This window comes from Megascapheus bottae, chromosome 15 (genome assembly GCF_031878675.1).
Source record: "Megascapheus bottae isolate mThoBot1 chromosome 15, mThoBot2.hap1, whole genome shotgun sequence".
NCBI classification, from domain to species: domain Eukaryota; kingdom Metazoa; phylum Chordata; class Mammalia; order Rodentia; family Geomyidae; genus Megascapheus; species Megascapheus bottae.
Window position 1 is genome coordinate 41273740 of NC_143523.1, and position 23295 is coordinate 41297034.

The 23295-nt window shown below is 38.5% G+C and overlaps 1 protein-coding gene across 1 annotated transcript in view; it reads right to left on the reverse strand.

Moving 5' to 3' along the window:
• The window catches only part of Ctnna3 (catenin alpha 3), a 1180588-nt gene that overhangs the window by 548059 nt on the left and 609234 nt on the right, over window positions 1-23295 (reverse strand). The window contains exon 8 of the mRNA XM_090346411.1: window positions 2702-2782. Within this exon, the coding sequence (XP_090202537.1) occupies window positions 2702-2782 (81 nt within the window). The remainder of the gene's footprint in view (window positions 1-2701; window positions 2783-23295) is intronic.

The window sequence follows — 23295 nt, forward strand, 5'->3', positions numbered from 1 at the left end:
AAAGAGTATATTGCAAGGAGCTTACAACAAACTTGGATAAATTTTGCAAGAATAAGCATAGGTAGAAATAGTTCCTATTACATGGTCTTGGAGATATAAAAATAATTACATAGACTATGATGGGCTATATACGTTATAGATATAATGTTTATTACATGTATTAATATGTATCTCAGCTTAATTTTAATTATGTTCTAAAGTCTGTATGCCAGTGATTGTATATAGAGATTTCCCTCTTGAATGCTTGTTTGTTAAACATGACTTTTGAAATATGATGTAAATTCTTTACAAAAAAATAAATAAAAAAATAGTTCCTATTGCTGTTTTACCTACAAAAAGAAATAGGCATCGGAACAAAATATGAAGTATTGAGAGGTTGAGCAAGTCAAGATCATGAAAGAGAAATGCGATGAACATGGACAATCATGAAATACGCATCACTGAATACTGAAGATCTTGGATGACTATCAAAATAGCTCCTAACATCCTCCTCCCTTCATACATGCATACACATGCTATTTCTAGAAGATACGGCTTCTCCTATGACATGCAGCTCCCGCCACATGAGATAGCTCTTGCCTGATCCTGTTGAACCAGAGTGGGTTTTGTGATTGAGTTTGCCTGTAGAGCTATGGAAGTAACATTCAGTGACATGACATTGGAGCTCAGAGTAAAGTTGGTCTGGGAGCTCCAATCTCTCTTAGCATTTTGAACCATCTTGTAATGAATCCAGGCGACTCTGTTGGAGAAAGCATGAAGAGTCCCAGTAGATCAAACAATGCAGAAAATGAGACAGAAGGAATAAGCATTCCTGCTTCAATCCTCCAGCAGAAAGAGCTCAGCTATGGCTGCCATTTGGGCAATCACAAGAAATCAATTGTATGACCAGGCATAGCATCATGATTTTAAAAGAAACAAACAAAGGAGATGTTGGCCTGAGAAACCATTAGAATGTTCTCTACAAAATGAAAATAACTCCTCTGTAGAAAGTATTAATAATCTCCAATGCTATGTTTCTATCTCATTGGTGGTGGTAACATGGAAATATAAGTATGATTACAATAATATACAGGACACCTGGTTATATTTGAATTTCAGATAAATACCACTTTTTAGCAGAAATACGTCCATGAGATATTTGGAACATAATTATATTGAAATATGTTTGTTGCTACTCTGAAATTCAAATTTAACTGGGCATATTGTGCTTTTATTTGCTAAATCTAGTAGTTCAATATGCAAGGAATTGCTTTCTCTTGACTTTTTTAAAAGAAAAATAATAAATCCAAAAGCTTTGGGGGTGTGTATGTAGATTAGTTCTTTATATGTAACTTTCTTGACAGCAATACAGATAGAAGAGGCAGGATATGAAAGATAGTGATGTAATAGAGAGAGGAAAGCTCTGAGGAGTGGAGTTTCTTAGTTCTGGTGAAGGTTTTGAGTCCATGACCCTTCCTCCTTAAGCAAGTCACCTCACTGTACTGGCCTGATTTTTCCTCTGCCATCTAAATCACATTATGCCAATAAGGTTTCTTCATCTCTTAAATTCTGTGATTTCTAAGTGCTGACCATAGACGTAGAATTCACATTAAGGCCATAAAGTTGAGAAACTGGGATTCTCACTGAATTTAAAATTGTATTTTTACACAGCTAATATTAATGATCTGAGAATCCTTATTTATTTCACTTCTAAATCTGCTTCTGAATTAACAGATTTCCCAGCAATTTCACTAAGTCTTCTCATTTAAAGTGCAAAAATATATTGCATTTAAAGCTCTTGGTTAGAAAGCTTTGTGTCCCTATTTTATGAGCTAATGGTAGCCAAGCTAATGTGTGTGAAAAGTTTTGGCTGAAAACAGTGGTAAGGAAGTCTTTGAGATTGGCTAAAGCTTCCTGTTTCTTGGGGAAAGAAAACTGCACCATAATATGAGTTATTTAAATTCTTTACTGAAATCATTTCTGACTCCTCATTCTTGATAAACCAAGGTTTAAAAGTTGCTTTACAATAAACAGATAATTATTTTTGAAAAAGCTTTAAAATAATCAAAGACCAACAAATTAGAGTCTGAGTTTTGCATTGTTTGCTAGAAGTACTTGGAAACTTAGTCCTCTAAGCACAAAAGTTTGAACATGGGACTTGTTTGCTCAATGGATAATCTACCACTTGTGCCACATCTCCAGTCTAGCTTTTTTTCTGATTGTCTCAGAGGTGGAGCCAAGCTGTCTTTTTTACCTGAACTAGATTTGAAAAATCCGTGGGATCTCAAACTTGTGAACAGCCATTGACTCTCAGTTAAACTGAGTTTCTCAAGTTATAAGAATTGACTTGTCAATATTCCCTAAAAACTTGGTATGTACCAAACTGATATGCATTTAATCATGAAAGCATTACTGTAAATTATTAGTTCTATTTCAAAGATTCATAGAAGCCTGAAGAGATGGATCATAGGCCTGAGATCTCACATCAGATTAGGACACAGCAAAACTAAGAATGTAGTTCTGTATGATATCAAGACACACATTATTTCTTCTATTTTCTAATGTTTTGTGTCCAAAACATGATGTAAAATATGGGAAATAAATACTCACTCATCTTGTTTCTTATTAAAAATTAATTTTAAAGGAACAGAAGCAAGAATTAAGAATTGCAGCAATTAACCAGAGCTTCCTTTTCTGTATTTGTGTCTGGCCCCCGCCTCACCTGTCTGCGAAGATCTCTGGTCTTTCGGCACATGTTGTCTATAGCGACATTCAGAGCATTGCTCCTTTCTTTTTTTCCAGTCTGCAAAAGAGAAAGAAAAATGACATAAGCAATGGTACCAAATTACTCTTTATCACTTCGCAATTTGCTTTCTAAATTTCCTGAAAATAACAGCTTGAAAATTCAAGAATAGTTTGCAAAACTGCTATGATATTGCATATGATTCATGAGCATTTCACTTAAGACGAAGTAGGATGGTGATTAAAGCTCACATTATTTGCTTCTAGAAGCTTCTGTAATATTTCTGATGCAGAGTGTGGTTGTATTCATTGTGGCAGGAGGCAGAGCGTTATCTCCATGAAACTCCGATCTTCATTCTTAACAAGTCAACTCCTTAACCGCTAAGCATGCAATTAGCTTAAAAGCATTAGGTGCCCAATTTATCAACTTCTGTGGGAGTTTCTGAAGTCATTTTCACGGCGTATTGTGTAAGTTATGCAGAGCCATATTGGAGTTTTGCTAAACACTAAATAAAATATGCAGTGCAAATTCATACAATTTACGAATGTTGACCACACTTTTAGCTGACAACATTCCAAGAACAAATTGTTTTTAGTAAGAGCTGAATGTTGTTCTTTGGCTCTTTAAGATAATTTTTTATCACACCTTTTCATCCTTACAGCAGAAGAGTTATATCTTCATATATCTGTTATATCTTAAACTAGCTCTTTAGGCAACAAAGTACAGAGAGAGTCACCTTCATTGAAATTTTCTTCCTATTATATTTTTTATGGGAGACAAATGGATTGAATCTAATCATACTTTTTCAGGGATATCTTATGTAAAAGAGATTGGGGAAAAATCAGGATGTAAATCACCTCTACGAAAATTGCTACTCTTAATAAACTGCAAAGGGCCCTGGAGGGGAAAAAAAAGACCTTGAAAATCATGAAAACAAGTTTCAGTCACTGATTAAAAAGAAAAGAAAGAAAGGAAGGGAATTTACAGCACAAACTGTTCACAAAGAGAAACTGAGGCAAAACATAGACTCATGGGAAGCACACCTAACACTCTTCCTGATGACCAAACTCATACATAAACCCATACATTTAGATGAAAAGACTCAACATCACAATCAAACTCTGTCCTCACTACCACCTCAGTTGCTTCTTCTGCTCTCTCTTCTTCTGTACAACAGAATTATTCCTATGCTACTTCTCTTTCATTCTGCCTCATTCTTACAAAAAGATATCTTTGACACTAGAGAGAGTCTCCCAAAATATTTTTGAAACCCTTGCTATTCCTCAACTGTTTCCACAGATTTCCCTGTGGGGGGCCCTATTCAAATGTAAAATACCACCCACCTCTCCTCTTTCTGGTTGCACCTCTCAAATTGCACCCTCTTTTTTCTGTGCATGATCACAGCCTTTCCAGTTCCATTAGAATGTTGATATTCTCTATCAAGTACATCTTTTTTTGAAGTGTATTTTATTATGAAGGTGCTATACAGAGGGGTTACAGTTACATAAATAAAGAAAATTATATTCTCATTACTTACATATGACTTATAGGCTGGGGTTGCTAAATGAAAAATTTCATTCAAGACACAACATCATTTAAACAAGAGCCCAGCACTTGCCGGCAGAGTACGGTATGGTATTAATCTCTGAAGAAAATTTTACCATTAGCCTTCAAGTACAGCTAAAGTCCTTTCTTAACTATGGTTTCTGGCTCCCAGGAAATGGGCTATGGATAGATTTTGTCAGTAGCAGTGTTCCTACTACTGAAGGTGTGAAAAATGACCATTGTTTGAGATATCCTGTGTACCACATGTCTATCATCCATGAACACAGGTCTACAACACTCCCATAACAACTCTTGAATCACTAGGGATCTCAACATTGGCATCACACAGAGCCAGCCATGGCCCGTGGGGAACCAAAGGAGACTCTCCAAGTCTTTATAACATACATGTGAACATGGCTTGGACTTTGTCTAGTGAGAGTCACGAAAAGGAGGGAGGGGACAGGAGACAGGGATAATGGGTCATTTCACTGAGCACAAATACAGTTCTGGATAACATTAACAGAGCAATGATGGTGATATAGCCACATAAAATCTGTATCCATGCTCACACTTCCTGCCCAGCCATCTCCACACTATCAGTACAGAATGTCAAGAGTTAACCCCGGGCCTGCATAAGACAATGGCTTAAAAAGATACCCATGATTGTTGTCCTTAATGTACTATGTTGTCTCTCATCTCCTTTGCTGTCCCTTGGTTATCTCATATTGTTATAGTATCTCACTTTGTTATCTGATATATTGAATTTATTTGTATTTGGATATTTGAAATTTGATAGGGAAGGGGGGAAAACCAAGACGGGTGGGGGGTGTGGGGGGGGGAGGGAAATAGGTACCAAGACATGTGAAAGGGTATCAATGTATGTGAATTAATGCACCTTCTATCTGGCAAATATGTAACCCTTTTACTAATTACAATAAAAAAAAAGATACCCAGTGGGCTGAGAGGCAGTTTCTAATTTTATCTAAAGAGACTAACTAACCTAAACTTTATTCTCCAGTTTTATGAATCATTACCTAGTGGCTATATCTCTTTCTACCATGTAAAAGTAGAGATCACAAGGAAGGAAGGAAGGAAGGAAGGAAGGAAGGAAGGAAGGAAGGAAGGAAGGAAGGAAGAGAAGGAGGAAGGGAGGGAGGGGAAGAAAGGGGAGGAGGCAGAAATAGAAAGAAAAAAGAAAAAGAGACAGAGAAAGAGGAAAAGAAAGAGGAAGGGAGGGATGGAAGGAGGGAGGGAGGAAGGGGGAGGTAGGGAGGGAGGAAGGGAGGAAAAGAATTGAGACAAACAGATGCCCTATACCGATTCAAACCCATCTCCTCACAATCTCAGGAATAACAAGGAAGAATCCTGTAGTGCTGGCTATAAAAAAAACTCATGAGCTTCTGTGATGTGATTCATCGTAACATCTAAAAGATGTCAGCCTTCTTGGACCTAGCAGCAGAAGCATGCAAAACTTTAATAAAGGATGACAAGAAGTGACAGGGTGAGGAGATTTCAATAAGTGCTATAAAGATGAGTTCCTAATTTCTACCCAGAGCTCCACCTTGGTTTAAAGTATTTCATTGGGTCAAAGACATTTTGGTCTCTAGATAATAACAAGCATTCCCTGTCGCTTCTGCCTCGACCAGCAAGGAAGACGCGACACAGGATTCTTCTCCAAGTGGTTTATTCAGGAACCCTTAACAAGCTTCTTCCTTTCTCCTTCTTCCTTTTTCTTCTCCTCCTCCCCCGGACTATCCCCGGTCTTATAAGACCTCCGCCTGGCCAATCCTGAAAAGCCACGTGGGAGATGCCGATAGGGCCAACTACGCAGAAGCAAGCCAGAAGCTAAAACTTAGCCATATGAGGAGTTGTTTTTCAGAGAGCACTCGCCATCGGGATGGTGGAAGGCGGAAACCGGCGCCATCTTTAAGGTGCGGCCCTCGCAGCTCCCCACAGCTCCTCCTTTTTTATTTATTAAGCAGCAGGCAAGAGTAGAGGTCAGGGCTCTGCTAAAAATTGTTGTTCAGGACCATGCACTGGTCTTCACCTGGGCGGTACCTTTCCCAAGGACTACCAGACCTGTCCGATGCCTTTTTACAGAGGTGGGATTTTGGGCATCAACCCACATGCACCCTGACATGCTCTTCTTGGGGCTCGCGCTGGGAGGCGATTCCCAAGTGCAGTGCGCTTGCCTCGCATCCTGCGCTTACTCTTTAAGTGTGGCAAGCCACACATAGGGGGACTGTCCTGCTTCTATGGCAGTAAAAGCTTGGACCAACATAGCCATGTTCCGACGCTGGAGGCTCCTCATGCAGCAAATACGTCACAGGCATAACAGGATAACTATGGCCAGAAATCCCATTAATGATCCCATTCCCGCCCACTCTTTCAGGTGCCCCACTGCCAACAGGATCCAGGAAGAAACGTCCTGCAATAGAGCTTCATCAACCCGGGTAGAATTCACACTCGTAATGGCAGTCCGCAACCGCATCATTAATACATCAAATTCTTCAGCCCAATTTCCTAAAAGATAACTTGATAATTGTTTAGATAAATTTGCAGCATATGTAAACTTATTATACACCACATTTGTTACACACAGACCCTCATACTTCTGCTCACATCCCAATTGTGCCAATTGCCACAAGGTGTCCACTTGCTCCTGTACCAAATCGATACGCTGATTCAACATTAACCCCCCTTTTAATTGGGCATTCGCCACCTGTTGTAAATCTAGGGCTTTAGCAGTGGTGGCAAACAAATCATTCATGTCTCATTAGTTATGGTGAAACAAACTCCTCTCCTTATATTGGGTGAGGGAGCCTATCAGTATACAAGATGGACAGGACAAAGAGATCCACGTGTTTTATCTCTACTACAAGTCTCAGCAGAAAGTTATTAGAATGGCATTACTCGGCCCCTAGCATCTCCCCCGTTTTTATCTTAAAAAAGACAAAACTTAGGATATGTGGGGCTACCACCATATTAGATCGGCTGTGCCTATCTTAGGTGTCTCCAAGCTCATTAGTCTTCTTCATGGGATCACCAAGTCCTTTTTACTTGGCTCCTGTCTTAGGTCGATAGGCTAACAGCTGGGACTTGCCCGTCTTTGACTACCAGCCGTCCATTTAAGCAAATCAGACCTGAGGGGATGCACCTACTTCCATGGGAGCAGATGACTGTCACATTAGCATTCACTTTCTGCGTTGACTTTGTAGGCAAACAATATTACAATTATAGCACATAAAAATAAATCCAAACTGATCAATCCCAAAACTGATCAAGATAACAATAACCCAAAGTTAGAATATTGTCATTTGTGCACATAACAATTCCAGTCCTCACATTCAAAGCGTTCTCTGTAGGAACCACAGTGTCAAGGACAATACTCGCAGCAGTAAGGACAGGAAAATACCAAAGTACCGATGAGCTGGAAAGCATTCTCCTCTGCCTGTCCAGGCACTAGTATACTGAGTGGCTCTGACTACAACAGAGAAAATAGGGAAACATTCCAACATTAACTAAGAAAACAACATTCACACAAGCCATAGGGAATAGCAGGGCAATGGAAGAGTTAGAGGAGTCTTCCAGTCCCCCCCTTTTTGTTTTCCAAAAATGACTCTGGTCCCTTCATTTTTAGGGGGTTATGGGCGAAGATCCATTTTCTGTAACTTCTTCAAGCTGACTCAGGGACGTCGTCTCTATATTTCGTCAGGGACTTTAAAAAGCTTTAGCCTGTTTTCAACTATTCTGAACCCAAACACAGGCTTTCTAAATCACTAACACTTAATTCTCTTTCTCAAGCCTGCGCTTTTCACCTGTTCTTAAACTGTTTACTCCCGTATAGACTTAGATTTATTTTACACACATTCGCAGTCATTCCAATCTGAGCCCATTTTGGTTCTATTCTAAAATCTCTTTCATTGAAAAGTAGAAAATAGGCCTCGCGCTCCGTGAGGTAATTTTTTTTTTTGACATTTCATTAGAAAATAGGCCTCGCCCTACTGCTCTGGCCAGAGACTCCCACAAGGTTCCTCCCTTCCTGGGACATTGCCTCGCCTTCAGTGAGGTTCCTCCCTTCCTGGGACATTGCCTCGCCCTCCACGAGGTTCCTCCTGAAGTGACCCGCGCTTCGGAGGTGATCTGGGAATGATTAAAATCCCTTTCACACGCACACACACACACTGGTTTAGTCTTTGAGGAGTTTTCTTTCTCTTTCTCCCTGTGTCTTTCTCTTTGTCTTTTTTCTCTTTCCCTGTGAGCAATTTCAGCCTATATTTTTCCTTCAGGTTTCCCTAGACACCCCCTAATCATTTTCCAAATGGTTCTAACTCCAGCTTTTAACATGCCTTGCTCATAAGCAAAGTCCAAATCCTTCCCTAATTTATCCCAAGAAGCTACTGTAAGGTTCCCTGATACAATAAACCAAGGAGCCACAGTTTCACACTCATTAAGAAATCCTTGCAGTGTACCCTTTCTTAGTTTCAGCCCCTTAGAATGCAGCAGCTCATTGAGGGCCAGAAAAATTGGATGTGACGTCGTGGCGCCCATGTTCAGTTAAGAAAATTGTCACTTTGTTACGCTTTCACTTTTCCCTTATTTTTGTTTCTCCCCGGGTTGCCGCTCTCTCTCTTATCTACAGAGTAGAGCCCCGGACTATGCCCGCTTTGATCGCGGATTCCCACTTACCTGGGAACTTTCCGGTGCACCGCCCTGACCACAAGGAGTTCTGAATCCTCCGTAGAATGGCTCCCTGTACGGGCCACCACTTGTCGCTTCCGCCTCGACCAGCAAGGAAGACGCGACACAGGATTCTTCTCCAAGTGGTTTATTCAGGAACCCTTAACAAGCTTCTTCCTTTCTCCTTCCTTTTTCTTCTCCTCCCCCGGGACTATCCCTGGTCTTATAAGACCTCCGCCAATCCTGAAAAGCCACGTGGGAGATGCCGATAGGGCCAACTACGCGGAAGCAAGCCAGAAGCTCAAACTTAGCCATATAAGGAGTTGTTTTTCACAGAGAGCACTCGCCATCGGGATGGCGGAAGGCGGAAACCGGCGCCATCTTTAAGGCGCAGCCCTCGCAGCTCCCCACAATTCCCTACCATTACAGGAAGTATACAATACTTCCTTCTTTTCCTTCCTTTCCTCTACAACCGTGCCCTATCCCTATGCCGATTTCTTTTTCATTGCCAGCATTTTATTTGGTGGTACTTGCTCTATTTATCCAGATTAATTTGGCTTCGTTTCAGCCATTTTATGCCTCTTTATTCCTTTTGTGTGACATAAAAATAAATAAAGCAAGGAGAAATAGTCCCAGCCTGTTTAAAAGCCCTCATTCCTTCTGTTTTCTAAGGCTTAACAAATCATCAAGCAATGAGATAGGACTGAAGGAGAATTCTCTATTAAAAGGTAAGGGATAGAAATATGAAAACAATTGTACATACCAGTCAGAACCTGCTAATGTTCCAGGAGCTTAGAAAAAAGATGCTTCTTGAAGTAGGAACATTAAGTCAGCCTACTCCTGCTGAGGGGAAAGGAGTAGTACTCAGGGAGTATAAGGGAAAACAGCATGCAGAAAATCAGGAAGGCATGGGTCACCACTGGACAAGGGAGGCAGTCACATTCTTCTCAGTAAATACATTGCTGAGAAGTAAAGACTTAGGCTCAATGGTTTCCCTCATTTGTCATAATCAGTAGAAACCTTGGGCTCTCCTAGCAGAGATTTGCAATAGAGCAAAACCTTGATACTAAAGGCCATATAAAGTAGGATGCTAAATGAAAGGATCTTTAGGATATAGAAACATAAGCCATATAATGAATGATTGTTGTTCTTAAGGTACTATGTTATCTCTCATCTCTTTTGCTGTCCCTTGGTTATCTCATATTATTACAATATCTCACTTTGTTACCTGATATATCAGATATATTTGTATTTGGTTATTTGAAATTGGATAGGGAACGGGGGAAAACAAGATGAGGGGTGGGGGTAGGGGGGAGGGAAATGGGGACCAAGACATGTGAAAGGATATCGATGTATGGGAATTAATGCACCATCTATCTGGCAAATATCATGTAACCCTTCTATTAATTACAATAAAAATATGTGAAAAAAAAGACTTCAAAAGAACAGTCAGGTTATGGCCAATGAAATTTTATTAAAATGATTGCCAGTGGTGGTTCATGCCTATAATCCCTAGCTACTCAGAAGGCTAAGATCTGAGGACTGAAGTTCAAAGCCAGTCCTGGCAGACAAATCTGTGAGACTCTTATCTCCAATTAACCAGCAAGAAAGCCAGAACTGTAGTTGGCTCTGGGCATTTTTTTCCCCTACCTCAAGTGGTAGAGTATCTGCCGTGAATAAAAAAGTAGTGAAAGAGCATGAAGCCTGAAGCTTTATCAGTTCAAATCACTATCCCATGACCACCCCTAATTATCCCATATTATAAAAACTGCCCCAACATTATGCGAGTTTGTGTCTATATAATCTTAGTGATGAGTATTTTGTCACTTCTGTCTCTTCATTGCTTCTATAAAACTAACCCTCCAGGTGCTTACTCTAGAGTAAAAAAGAAAACAAAATGAAGTCTAATTATGTTCCTTCTTTGCTTAACAACCCTTTACTCTATCCTCATCACTGATGAAGTTAAAAACAAAGCCTTGATTGAAGTGACTCTACTTTTTAGCCATTAATGATACCTCTTGAAGCATTTTTTGTGTTCTATATATTGTGATCCCAATGGAAGAATTCTGCTTATAAGAAACCATTTTCTCTGCATGCTTCCTACTTTTCTAATTATGGACAGCTTTCAAGGTGTAACTCCATTATTAAATTTTACATAATGTTAATCTTATGTGTTGGAATTAATTCAACACTCCTCCATGATATTTTCTTCCACTTCTTATAATTCCCTTATAATACTTGTCTTAATAAATAGTCCATTATAATCAATACATTTTCATTATCTACTCTATGACAGACAACTACAAAAAAACCATTGATTCTACAAGACTTAGTTCTGGCCTCTGAAGATCACATAACTAGTGACCAAAATAGATACAGATGCAGAACTTAACAGAAGTCTCCCATATGACACATAGATTGATGAGATCAGCTGTCAGAGAGGACAAAGGGACCATTCTGGGCAAGGTCACAATGCTGTATCAAAGGCCATAAGACAGTTGAAGATAAGCTCAGATTGTTCTGGGGAGCAGGGATAGTATGAGCATAGATCATTGATAACCAATTTAAAATGAACTAAAATGAATTTAAAAATGAATTTAAAGTGATAAATGCTCCAGGTAATGCAATGGCAAGTTGGTCTAAAGGCACATGACAGACTAGAGCACTGTGCGCAAGCACTAAGGGAATTTATGGCTGACAGGCGTTAATAAATGTGGGAAGAGAATGATTGAGGCAGATGTCCCGGTTTCTAGCAGAGACGACTGGCTGGCTGAGTGGATGGTGGTGCTGTGACCTAAACTCATCAATAACCAGGACAACCTGAGATTGATCCTTTCAGTTTGGAAATTGTTGAAGGACCTGTAGATAGTTGGCATTAGTTTAGTCATATTGTTGATTGTGAACTACATATTTCGCTCTCTTGTTCTCATCTCTCGCTCACACTCTATCCTCTCTCACACTAACATGCACACACACAAGCACACACACACACACACACACACACACACACACACACACACACTGTATTATCTTCTTGTACTCCTGATCTTCCTCATAGCATCAAGCACAACACTTTAGAACATGGCAAAAAGTTATTTTGGGAATAACAGAGAAGTGGATGTGTGTATAAGACCTTGATATATCCCATGTTTCTAGGCCTTAAATTTCCAAACCTATAAAAGGTTTTGTTTCTTTTTTAATTTATCATAAACATTTTTCTCGTGGTAGTAAAGATGATGTACAGAGGGTTACATAAATCAGGTGATAAGTGCATTTCTTTTTGAACAGTGTCATCTCTTCCCTCATTTTCTCTCAGTTTTTTTTCCCTCTCAACTCCCCTCCCTCACAAGTTGTATGGGTCACTTCCAAAATAATGTCTAGTGAACATCACTACTATATTTGTTCACTCTTTTTCCCACCATTTCTGTGTTCACTTTTCCCTTCCAAAAACAGATGAAATGACATACAAGACAAAAGGTACAAAATTCAAAAACAGGAACAAAGGACAAAAATACAACAAAATAACAAAAAATCTCTTTATGTCCATATCTTGGAGTTCATTTTGATTATTATTTTATATTATATGCAGATAGCTATTGAGCTATTCTTCTAGAAATATCCTACAAAAGTTTATTACCAAAACATCCGTATGTCCCTTCTTTAAGAGGATCAGATTTTTTGAAAAGACAGAAACAAAGGCATATAGAATAACATGTTGCTTCATTGCACAATTTCTTACCTTAATAGTCACTGAAAATATACTGAAATGCATGAGACATAAAATCAAAATGATACAAATAGAGATACCTGAAGAAAAATGACCATTACACTCATTCCAGAAAGCTTCAAATACTGACGCAACAAGATTAAAGAGAAGAAAGCAAGCCATGGCTCACCCCTGTAATCCTACCTACTCAGGAGACTGAGATCTGAGGATTGCAGTTCATAGCCAGCCTGGGCAGGAAAGTCCGAGAGACTCTTATCTCCAATTAACACCTAGAAAACTGGAAGAGGTGCTGTGGCTCAAGGGGTAGAGTACGAGCCTTGAGCTGAAGAGCTTGGGGACAGCACCCAGGCCCAGAGTTCAAGCTCCATGATCAAAAAAAAAAACAAAACATAATGTACCCAAGTCATAATCAAATGAATCTGTGTGGAAGGGCTCCGTGTAGAATTTCAACATCAGGAAAATATTTTGTTGTTGTTTTGTTGCATTTCTTTATGTGTATGCCATTCTACTCAACGTTTTAAAATAACATTTTCCTTTTAGTGTAAAATCTTTATTTCATGATAAACTTGAAATACGATGTCTTTAAATTTTAGTTCTTCCCTAGGGAAGTGGCGTTTAAAAAATATTTTATGCTTAACAAATGGCAGAGGAGCAGATTCCAGTTCACATTTTTCTGCCATGAGAGATATACAAATAGAGAAGCATAAAAAATGAAATCCATCTGTTTAGAAGGACAGTGTATGAGTGGCCCATCAGAAAGATACCCTGATCGGGCAGACCCATTGAACTCTGAAGCAGGGACTGTGATATGGAACCCAAACCAAAATAGTTAACTGTGCTTATTTAAACAGAAGTTTAAAAAGAAACATAGAACTAGCAAGGGGGCTCACACCTGTAATCTTAGCTACTCAGGAGGCTGAGATCTGAGAATCACAGTTCAAAGCCAACGAGGGCACTAAAGACAGTGAAACTTTTATCTCCAATTAATCACTGAAAAATGGGAAATAGAACTGTGGCTCAAGGAGTACGGTGGTAGCCTTGAGCTGAAAAGCTCAGGAACAGTGCCCAGGCTCAGAGTTCAAGCCCTATGACCCACAATAAATAAACAAATAAATAAATAGAAATATTGGCTGCATTTTCCCCTCATTTGTAATAACTAGAATGTGCCTATAAATCTCCAAGTGAACCCAATGGATAGTAAAAGACATGATTAATTAAACAGCAGTCTAAACATTCACACTGTGAGTCCAAAGGAAGATATTCTTAAAAGAGGACCGCAAGGGCTCAATAGTTATGTGTCTGTGTTCATATATAATGATGTTTATTGAAATGAACTCCAAAGAGAGAAAGCAAGAGGTTATTCATTGTTTTGTTTGTGGTTCTTTTGCTTTTCTCTTCTCTTCTTCTTTTTTTGTTGGGTTTATTCCCTTCTGACACTATTTTTTTATTTCTGTACCCTTTGTCTTATTCATAAGCTTATCTGATTTAGGGAGGGGAAGGGGAAGCACAGAAACAGTGGAACAAAGGGTGAGTGGATTCAGCAGTGAAACCCACTAGACACTATTCCAGAAATGAACTGCAAAACTTGGGGAGGAGGGAAGGAGGGAGTAGGCAAACCTGAGAGAGAATGAACGATAGAATGAGACTGTTCAAAGGCAAATGTTCTCATTACCTGACTTAGAAAACTGTAACCCCTTTGAATATCACCTGTATAACATTTTTAAAAGAAATCCTTTAGATGATTAATGTTTGTTTTTGTGTTATCCTTTCTCTACAATGTTGGAGGATACAAGTATCTAATAAAAGATATACCCACATCAGCTACAATAAAAAAAAGAAATGTACTCTTTACCTGACGTGTATAACAATAACCCCTTTGTACATCGCCTTTGTAAAAACCATAAATTTTAATTTATTTTTAAAAAATTAACTGTGTAAATATAGAATAAAACTTACTAGAATCAAACAGGATAAATGCTTCAGGTTAGGTAAGGAGTTTGAGAACTGGACCCCAATAGCACAAAAAACAAAAACACATCTTAAATCAAGCTACCAAGCATCTGCACAAAGAAGGAAAGTGAGGAATGCAGAAATAACCCAGAAAACACATCTGCAGGACATATTTATTTTGCCAGTCCTGGGGCTTGAACTCAGGGCCTGCGCACTGTCCTTGGGCTTTTTCCTCAAGGCTAGCACTATTCCTCTTGAGCCATTTCTGGCTTTTTCTATGTATGTGGTACCAAGGAATCAAACCCGGGGCTTTGTGCATGCTAGGCAAGCACTCTACCACTAGGCCAAACTCCCAGTTCCTGCAGTACATTCTTTTGACAAGGAACTAATATCCAAAATATGTAAGGAACTACAAAAACTTAAATGCAGAAACAAAAGTCCTGATTAAGTGAGCAATAGAACTAAGTAAAAATATCTCAAAAGAGGGTATTTAACTGACCAGTGGTTAGACCTTTAACATCATCAATTATCAGAGGTATTAAAATAAAAATCCATAAAGATTTATACCTCACTTCAGTAGAAATGACTATTTACCCAGACAACAAAAGATAACGAGTACTGATAAGGATGTGCATACAGGAAATAAAACCTGTGTACATTACTTGTAAGAATGCAAATTAGTACAACCACCATAGAGCACAACGTGGTGCTCTCACAGGAAAAAATTAAAATATTATATAGTCCACCAATTCCACAGAATAAATACCAAAAGGAAATGAAATCAGGCTCCCTCCATCCCTTTCTATGTAAAAATTTCCCGGGGGTTTCAATATGACATTTTTACCAATATATAATAATATGACTTGCCATCCCCCAATCTGCTGGTTTTCTGCTCTTGCAAGAATGGGGACCAAGACATGTGAAAAGGTATCAATGTATGTGAATTAATGCACCTTCTATCTGGCAAATATCATGTAATCCTTTTATTAATTACAATAAAAATATCAAAAAAATAAAAAAGAATACCATATTATTAGAAGAGAGTTCAAGATTTCACATATAAGCAAAAACATGCAGTTTTTTTCTGATTTTGGTTCACATCTATTAACATGGTTATCTCCAGTGTCATCCAATTTGTTGCAAATGACAGACTTTCTTCTTCATTATGGTTAAATAATATTCCACAGTATATCTGTACCTCATTTTTTTTCTCCATCCAAACATTTGTTGTTGAGTACCTAAGCTGTTCCATACTTTTGCTACTATAAATAATGCTGCCATAAATTTACCTGTTCTTTAAAATTAAAAGTTTTATTCATAGTTTGGCTCATTGTCTCCATAAACTTTCTTGATTCTCTTTAAATTAATAATAAAAAAATTATATCGGGGGCATCCCTGGCTAGCTAGAAAGATGGAGAGCTGGAGGATTGCAGTTGAAAGCCAACCTAGGCAGAAAAATCCTAGAGACTCCTTTAAATATCCAACCAAAGCCAAAATAGAGGTACGGCTCAAGTAGTATAGTATCAGCTGCACAAGAAAGCTGAGCAAGAGTATGATATTCAAAAAATTATGTGGTTAACATAAACAAAGGAAGGAGGTTCAAAATCAAAGGTCTCCCAGGGGTTCAAAGCAGGACCTAAATTTATTAGGTACACTAAATGTCCCAAATACATGTCCCAAAACTCATGCAGTGAAAATTTAAAAAAAAAGATAATCAAGTAATTTACCCACAAGAATGGCCTTTTTCCAGGGCCGGGAGTTTGGCCTAGTGGTTAAAGTGCTTGCCTAGCATGCACGAAGACCCAGGTTCGATTCCTTGGTACCACATAGACAAAAGCTGGAAATGGTGCTGAGGCTCAAGTGGTAGAGTGCTAGCCTTGAGAAAGTCCAAGGACAGGGCTCAGGCCCTGAGCTCAAGCCCAGGACTGGCAAAAAAAAAAAAAAAAGAATGGCCTTTTTCCTGAGAAAATTTCAGTTTTTATGTTAAACTTACTGTCTTGCCTTTCATATTAAATGCTAACCTATAATTATTTATTTGATACAGGAAAATAATAAAAATATGTCAGTCTCTTTGTGTGTGTGTGTGTGTGTGTGTGTGTGTGTGTGTGTGTTTATTTTCTTTGCTATTGTTTCTCACTTACTTGAATACATATATAACTCAGGGGATCAATGGTGTTAAAATTAAATTTTAAAATTCAATTTATAATAAAAATACACCAAAAATTCTGACTGGTCTTGTAATCAAAATTGATCAATCGGCCATCTGTGAAATTGGTATGTAAACAGAGCTTGAAATGAATTCTGCATTTGAAACTGGACTTAATTTTCCTTAGATAGTTCAGGAATCTTATATCAATGTCATTGCATTTAAGGGTGAGTTTGTTCATAGTACCATTTATAAAGGCATGGAAAAATCACAATGAAACCACTTCATACTTTAATGTATGTTAACAAATAAATGCAGAACTAAATAATATCACATTTATGTGCTGAGATTATCGATAGGATGTCATCCAAGCTTACATGGCATGCATGAGGCTGTAGGTTCAATTTTAAGACTGAAAATTATTCAAAATAATAAAAAGCAATGCCATTTATGTTAGACTGCTATGACATTGCATAAGACTAGTGTGAATCCAGGCAGAGTAGTTCACATGTGCAATCTCAACTTCTCTAAAGGTGGAAATCAGGAGGATTGTGTTTTGAAACCAACCAGGAAAAAAAGTTAGTGAGGCATGCCCACACACACATCATCTCATTCAATAAGTCAGGCCTGGTGGTACGTGCATGGGAGTCCAGCTAAAGTGGACAGGCTATACATAAAGGGATTGCAGCTGATAGTCGGAGGCAGACAGAAGGCTAAGTAAATAAGCACCCCTGCTTGACTATAACCAAAGTCAAAAGGACTGGGAGGCATAATTCAAGTGCCAAGGCACTTGTCCATCAAGCGTGTTGTCATTAGTTTAAGTCTAAATTGAAAATACACTAAGTTGGTGTGATGATGGAGCCAAGTCATATATATGTGTAAAACTCCTGTGTCTAAGAGAAAGTGACAAAATGATACCTCCTTCAGTTATATAAGCCAAGTTTATGTATTCAGACGTTGTAGGGGTAAGCTAAGCTACTATCTCCTCATTACAGGATGAGGATGGTAATATGAACATGTGTCTATATGTATACATCTGCATTTGAGTTATGAGGATTGAGATACGTGAGATGGTGTGTGAAAAACATGGAACTGTGATTTTGAATAAATTATATTTATTCAGCCAAAGACCTGTTATGTGGCACTTGAACTTGAGATTCTCCTGTTCTCATCTCCCAAGTGCTGGGATTACAAGTGTGTGTTACCACGTCCAACTTTGAATAACTTTGTTTAAAGATTGAATAACCTCCTGAAGAAAGGTTTGCATAGGGCACACAAAAGAATGTAAAGACCTTATTACACAGAACACTAAGCCCTTGAATGTAGCACAATCATCAGCACAGTCAATATAAACCAAATATAGCTATCTAAGTCAAAGTTCACAAATATGAATTATGTAAAATCTGTCTTGACTGACTTTTCAATTTCTAAAATGTCTTTATTGAGTCATCAACAGAGGAGCAAGCCTAGAGCCTTACAGAGAAATCTCTAGCTAATTCTAGAAATCCTTTTGGTTCGGGCATGCTTTGCCCAGCAGTCTACGTCAGGAGAGTGTTCAGCACTAAGAACTAGCTATGGTGCTAGCACTGAGGCTTCTAGAACAAACTGGAAGAATGTTTCTGTCAGTAGAGCTGTGAGCTTGTATGACAAAGCCGGAACCTGGCTTTTTTTTAAATCAGAAGCATGGGCTTAAGTCCCAACTTTTCCTTTTACTGAATGAACTTGAGCACATCACATAGCCTCCAGCCAGATCTTCCTCTTCTGTTACATGAAGTTTAGAAATAATCTTCTTTGCGTCTTGCACAGGTACTGATCATGAGGTACAAAATATGACTATTTTGGGTGCCACTGTCCCCAGTATTATTATTTCCTGTATACATTGCACTCTTTTAATCATCCTAGTTCCATTCGTCAGTCCCTTTACATAAAATGACTTAATTGGCAAGGGTTGCAGGACAGAAGTTGGGAGGCCTCTTGTCTATCTCTAGGGCTTGGGGGATTATGGAAGTGTCACCACAGTGGCTTCTCCTTTCCTCTCTGCCTCTCCCTTTCATTGCAGAAGATGCACTCTCAGAGAAGCGCTAAGCCATCTCCTGCACAGGGCAGAGGTGACAAGTCCTTTAGGGTCAAGCTCTCAGGTCAGCTTTGCTTGTCCTGGTTGGTGGAGGAGAGAAGAGGTATGTGCAAACTGTAACCAAAGCACACAGGGAGTGGGCCCTGGTGGCAAGGAATGTGCTTGCTTCCATCCAATCAGCAAGATGATGGAAAATGAAATATTCCCCTGGTTGACCACATATAAAAAGATACCCTTGTCACTACATCATTTCAAGAATGCAGATGTATCAAGCGATTCTTCCTACAGAAAATCAATATGCAGCGATGTCTGAAGTCCTTCAGCAAGCTTTAATTAGTGTTAAAGAACAAAGATTGGAGAAGATCTAGTGGTATTTGAGAGAGGAAAAAGAAAACCTAAATACTTCCTAATCACGAGAGAATATACAAAGTAACCATTTAACATGTGCTTAAAATTCCAAAGGAGATACCGCCAATATGATTTTTACATATCTCCAAGAGGCGTATGTTATTCTTGATTTTGAGAATCATTATGCCTGATTCTGACTAAACTTGGTCAATTTCATAAAGATGTTATGCAGTCTGATTCAGGAGGGCTCACAATCTTACAAGGTACCATTTTATTTGGTGAGCAGACACAACCCTTTTCCCCAAGGGACAATACCCCCCTTCACTAGGCGAGTGTCCACTTGGCCTGGGAGAGATGGACCTGTGGGAATCATAAACCAAGCCTTTCTGAGCAGGGATGATTTGGCTGTGGTGTAATATATCAGCTCCAGACTGTCAGGAACAACTGATAAAGCAGAGCAACGGTCCCTGTGAAGCACAGCTCCTTTGCAGGAGATGGCTACGGTGATAATCACCAGAACAAACCATAAATTCTGGGCTTGGAATTAGGAATGGCCTGTAAACATCAAATAATAGGTGTCTAAATTGAAAATGAAACTATCTGTTGCCTGTAATAATTCTTGCAGGGTGGCTTAGAGAGCCAGGAACGTTTGAGACAGGCATGGGCCTTTTCAGTATCTGCTCTTGGAAAGCTGAGAATATTAACTCCTCCCTTCATCAACCTCAGGGAAACAGCTAAATGAACCAGTCTGGAAATCAGAAGCCATAAAATACTGATTTAGCATAGTGCAGCAAGAGCAGGCATGGGTCAAAAATAATACAGAAAAACACAAGGCACTGCATTTGATGATCTACAGAAAAGGAATAGGCCCAAATAATATACATGGGACACTAATTCTCACTCACCTATAGAAAAAGCATTGAGGGGGGGGAGACTTACTTGACTCGCTTTCACCCCCAGTAAAGAGGTACAACTCAATTTCTTGTGAATATTGATTACACAGGCATTTTAAGGATATCATAGTTAGAGATTCAGGGTAATTATAGAACAGTGCTAGGAAATCTGGTCTACAACTTGAAGAAATGCTTAAGTACTTCATTTAATAGCTTAGAATCATATATAATAAACACTTTTTCTCTCTGATGATACGAAGGTTTGAATTCAGGGCCCTGTGATTGCTAGGCAGGCACTCTACACTTGAGCCAGCCTCTTCTGAATTGGTTATTATTTTATAACAGAATTTCGGGCTCTACCTTGTCTGGCCTGAAGCTGCGTAGTGGAAATGGCATTATCCTGACCAGCTCTTTTATTTATATTATTGCTATTGTTTGGGATGGATTTCATGAACCTTTTGTCCAGGTTGACTTCTCACTACAATATTGCTGACCTCTGCCTCACAAGAAGCTAGGATGTTAGATATTAATCACCAAGTCAGGATATGATAAGCACATTATTATTTTGAGGTGGTCCTAGGGCTGGAACTCAGAGTATGGGCATTATCCCTGAGCTGTATTTGATGAAGGATAGTGCTGTACACTTGAAACATAGCTCCACTTTCAGCTTTTTCATAGTTTATTGGAGACAAAGTTATCAGGATTTTCCTGCCTGAGCTAGTTTTGAATGACCATCCTCAGATCTCAGCCTCCTGAGGAGTTCAGATTACAGGTGTGAGCCACAGGCACCGGGTCATAAGCACATTTTAAATTTAAGTAAATCTTCTGAAAATACAAATTTATTACTTGCATGAAAAAACTACTTTTCTTTTTCTTCTCTTTTATATTTTTATTATCTTTTAAGTAGTTGTACAAGGGCATTGCCACTGGAATAGCCAGTGCATGAATACAGTGTATCAATGAAGAATATTTTTGCCATTTTATAAATAGAACATTCTTATAAATATGTTTATATAGCCACTAAACCATTAATACACAAAGAAAGGAAAACTGGGATTTAAGAATGAATGGTATACAAATACATAATTTGCTAAATAAGTGGAACTTCACTACTACTCCTGCTAGATCAATGTATATATGCACTCCCATGATCTGGTTTTGTTTATTCTCATTTGAGGTTTCTGGCATTGTAATTAAGTGGAATGTTTCCTGTGTTGTATGGAATACAAAGCAGTTAAACACTAATATGGGGTGAGGTGTTGGGGCAGCGATATTCACAAGACCTGACAAGTGGAAATGCCTAGCATAAGCTATCCTCCAGAACTGATAAAGGACCATTCAGCTAATAACAGTAAGATAGGATCTATTTGCTCATCAGTATGAAAGTATCTACACATTTAAGTACTCTGTGTAGAGATAAGGACAGGATACTGAATGTTTTAAAGCATCCACTGTGAGTAACTCCAGCTAGAGAGGTAAAGCAAAAGATATCGAATTGATACCCAGTCATTTCAAAGCATAACCAAGGACTGTGTCTCAATTAGGGATGCTTCCATACAGATATAGGGCCTTTATTGTATCCCCAATCCTTTGGTCCTACTATACTGAGAATACTCAAGTCAAAGAAAGAGAAAACAAAAGAAAAAAATATGCTCAATATTTTAGAGTATACAGGAGAGAAAAGACTAAATAAGACCAATGATGTATGCAACAAAAATCAAATATTAATGGCTTATTTAGAATGTGCCAAGCACAAGACCAATAGTCCACATACTTTTTCCTGACTTCTCAAGCATCTACTCATCACTAATAGTGAGTCTGCACTGGGCACTGCCTGATAATTATTATCTGTGTGTTGGGCTGGGAAAGAAAATGAGGCTCCAGGGAATAAACTGGAGTAAACTGAGTGGTGCATGAAAACCACAGAGAAATGGGATGCAAACTCCTAGGTGTCTCATTCGTCATGTCTTAATCATGATGCAACCTAATTGCTTTTAGCAACATAATTGCTAAAAGCTAGCTCATAAGAATATATCTCAAAGAAGTAGGTTAACAGAGTTCAACCAAAAATAATCCGTCTTTATTTAAAAAGCAATATTGCAACAACAACAAAAAGTCTAGACGGAGAATCTGGTCCTAAATGTAAGTTAATTTCTTGGCACTTTCTTTTCTTTTCTTTTCCTTCCTTTCTTTTTTCTTTCCTTTTTTCTCTTTCTTTCTTTCTTTCCTTCCTTCCTTCCTTCCTTCCCTCCCTCCTTCCTTCCTTCCTTCCTTTCTCATCTTTCCTTTCATCCTCTCTCTATATTTCTTTCATCCTCTCTCTATATTTCTTTCTTTTTCTGTGGGTATGGAGGAATTTAAACTTTGATAGCAAGCTACTAGAAAGTGTATAGGGCTTTTGACATGCTGATGCTGTAATTAATAGATAACAGAATTCTAACATTCTCATCTTCAACTTCAAGATGTCTTATTCTTTTTTTCATATAGTTTTTATTGTTTTTAATAGAAGGGTTCCATTATATTCACCAGATAGAAGGGTGCATTACTTCACAAACATTGATACCCTTGGTCCCCATTTCCCTCCCTCCACTCCAGCCCCTCATCTTGTTTCCCCCTTTCTTATCCTATTTCAAATAAACAAATACGCATATATACAATACATCACATAAACAAGGTGAAACACTGTAACCATATGAGATAACCAAGGAACAGCAAAAGACATGAGAGATAACATAGTACATTAAAGACACGTGTTGCCTTATTTTATCTTAGTAAACAGCTATCGTTTTTAATTTCCATTTTGTGAGAAGAAAATGGAGGCTTGGAGAATTAAGTAACAATTAAGATCATACAAGTCATTGAGTGATGAACCTTAGGACATTAAATCAAATCTGTCAAGTTGTTATCTTTCAACTTCTTAACCACAGTATTATTCTCTCTAGCAAAACTAGTGCTAATGCTATTTCTCAACATTTCCAAGAACTTGCCTCAGGAAGACTACAATTGAAACCATACTCCCTATCAACTAGAAAATGCTCTAGGTGGTAACAAGTCAGTGGCAAAATGAAAGAATAATGACAAAATGGCCCAAACCCCATGGATTCCATTTCAGTGCAAGCATGGACAATTACACCTGTTGCATAAAATAAATAATACTTACTTACCTTCATGTCTTACTCCTCCCTCTCTCTAGATGTCACTGGTATTCCT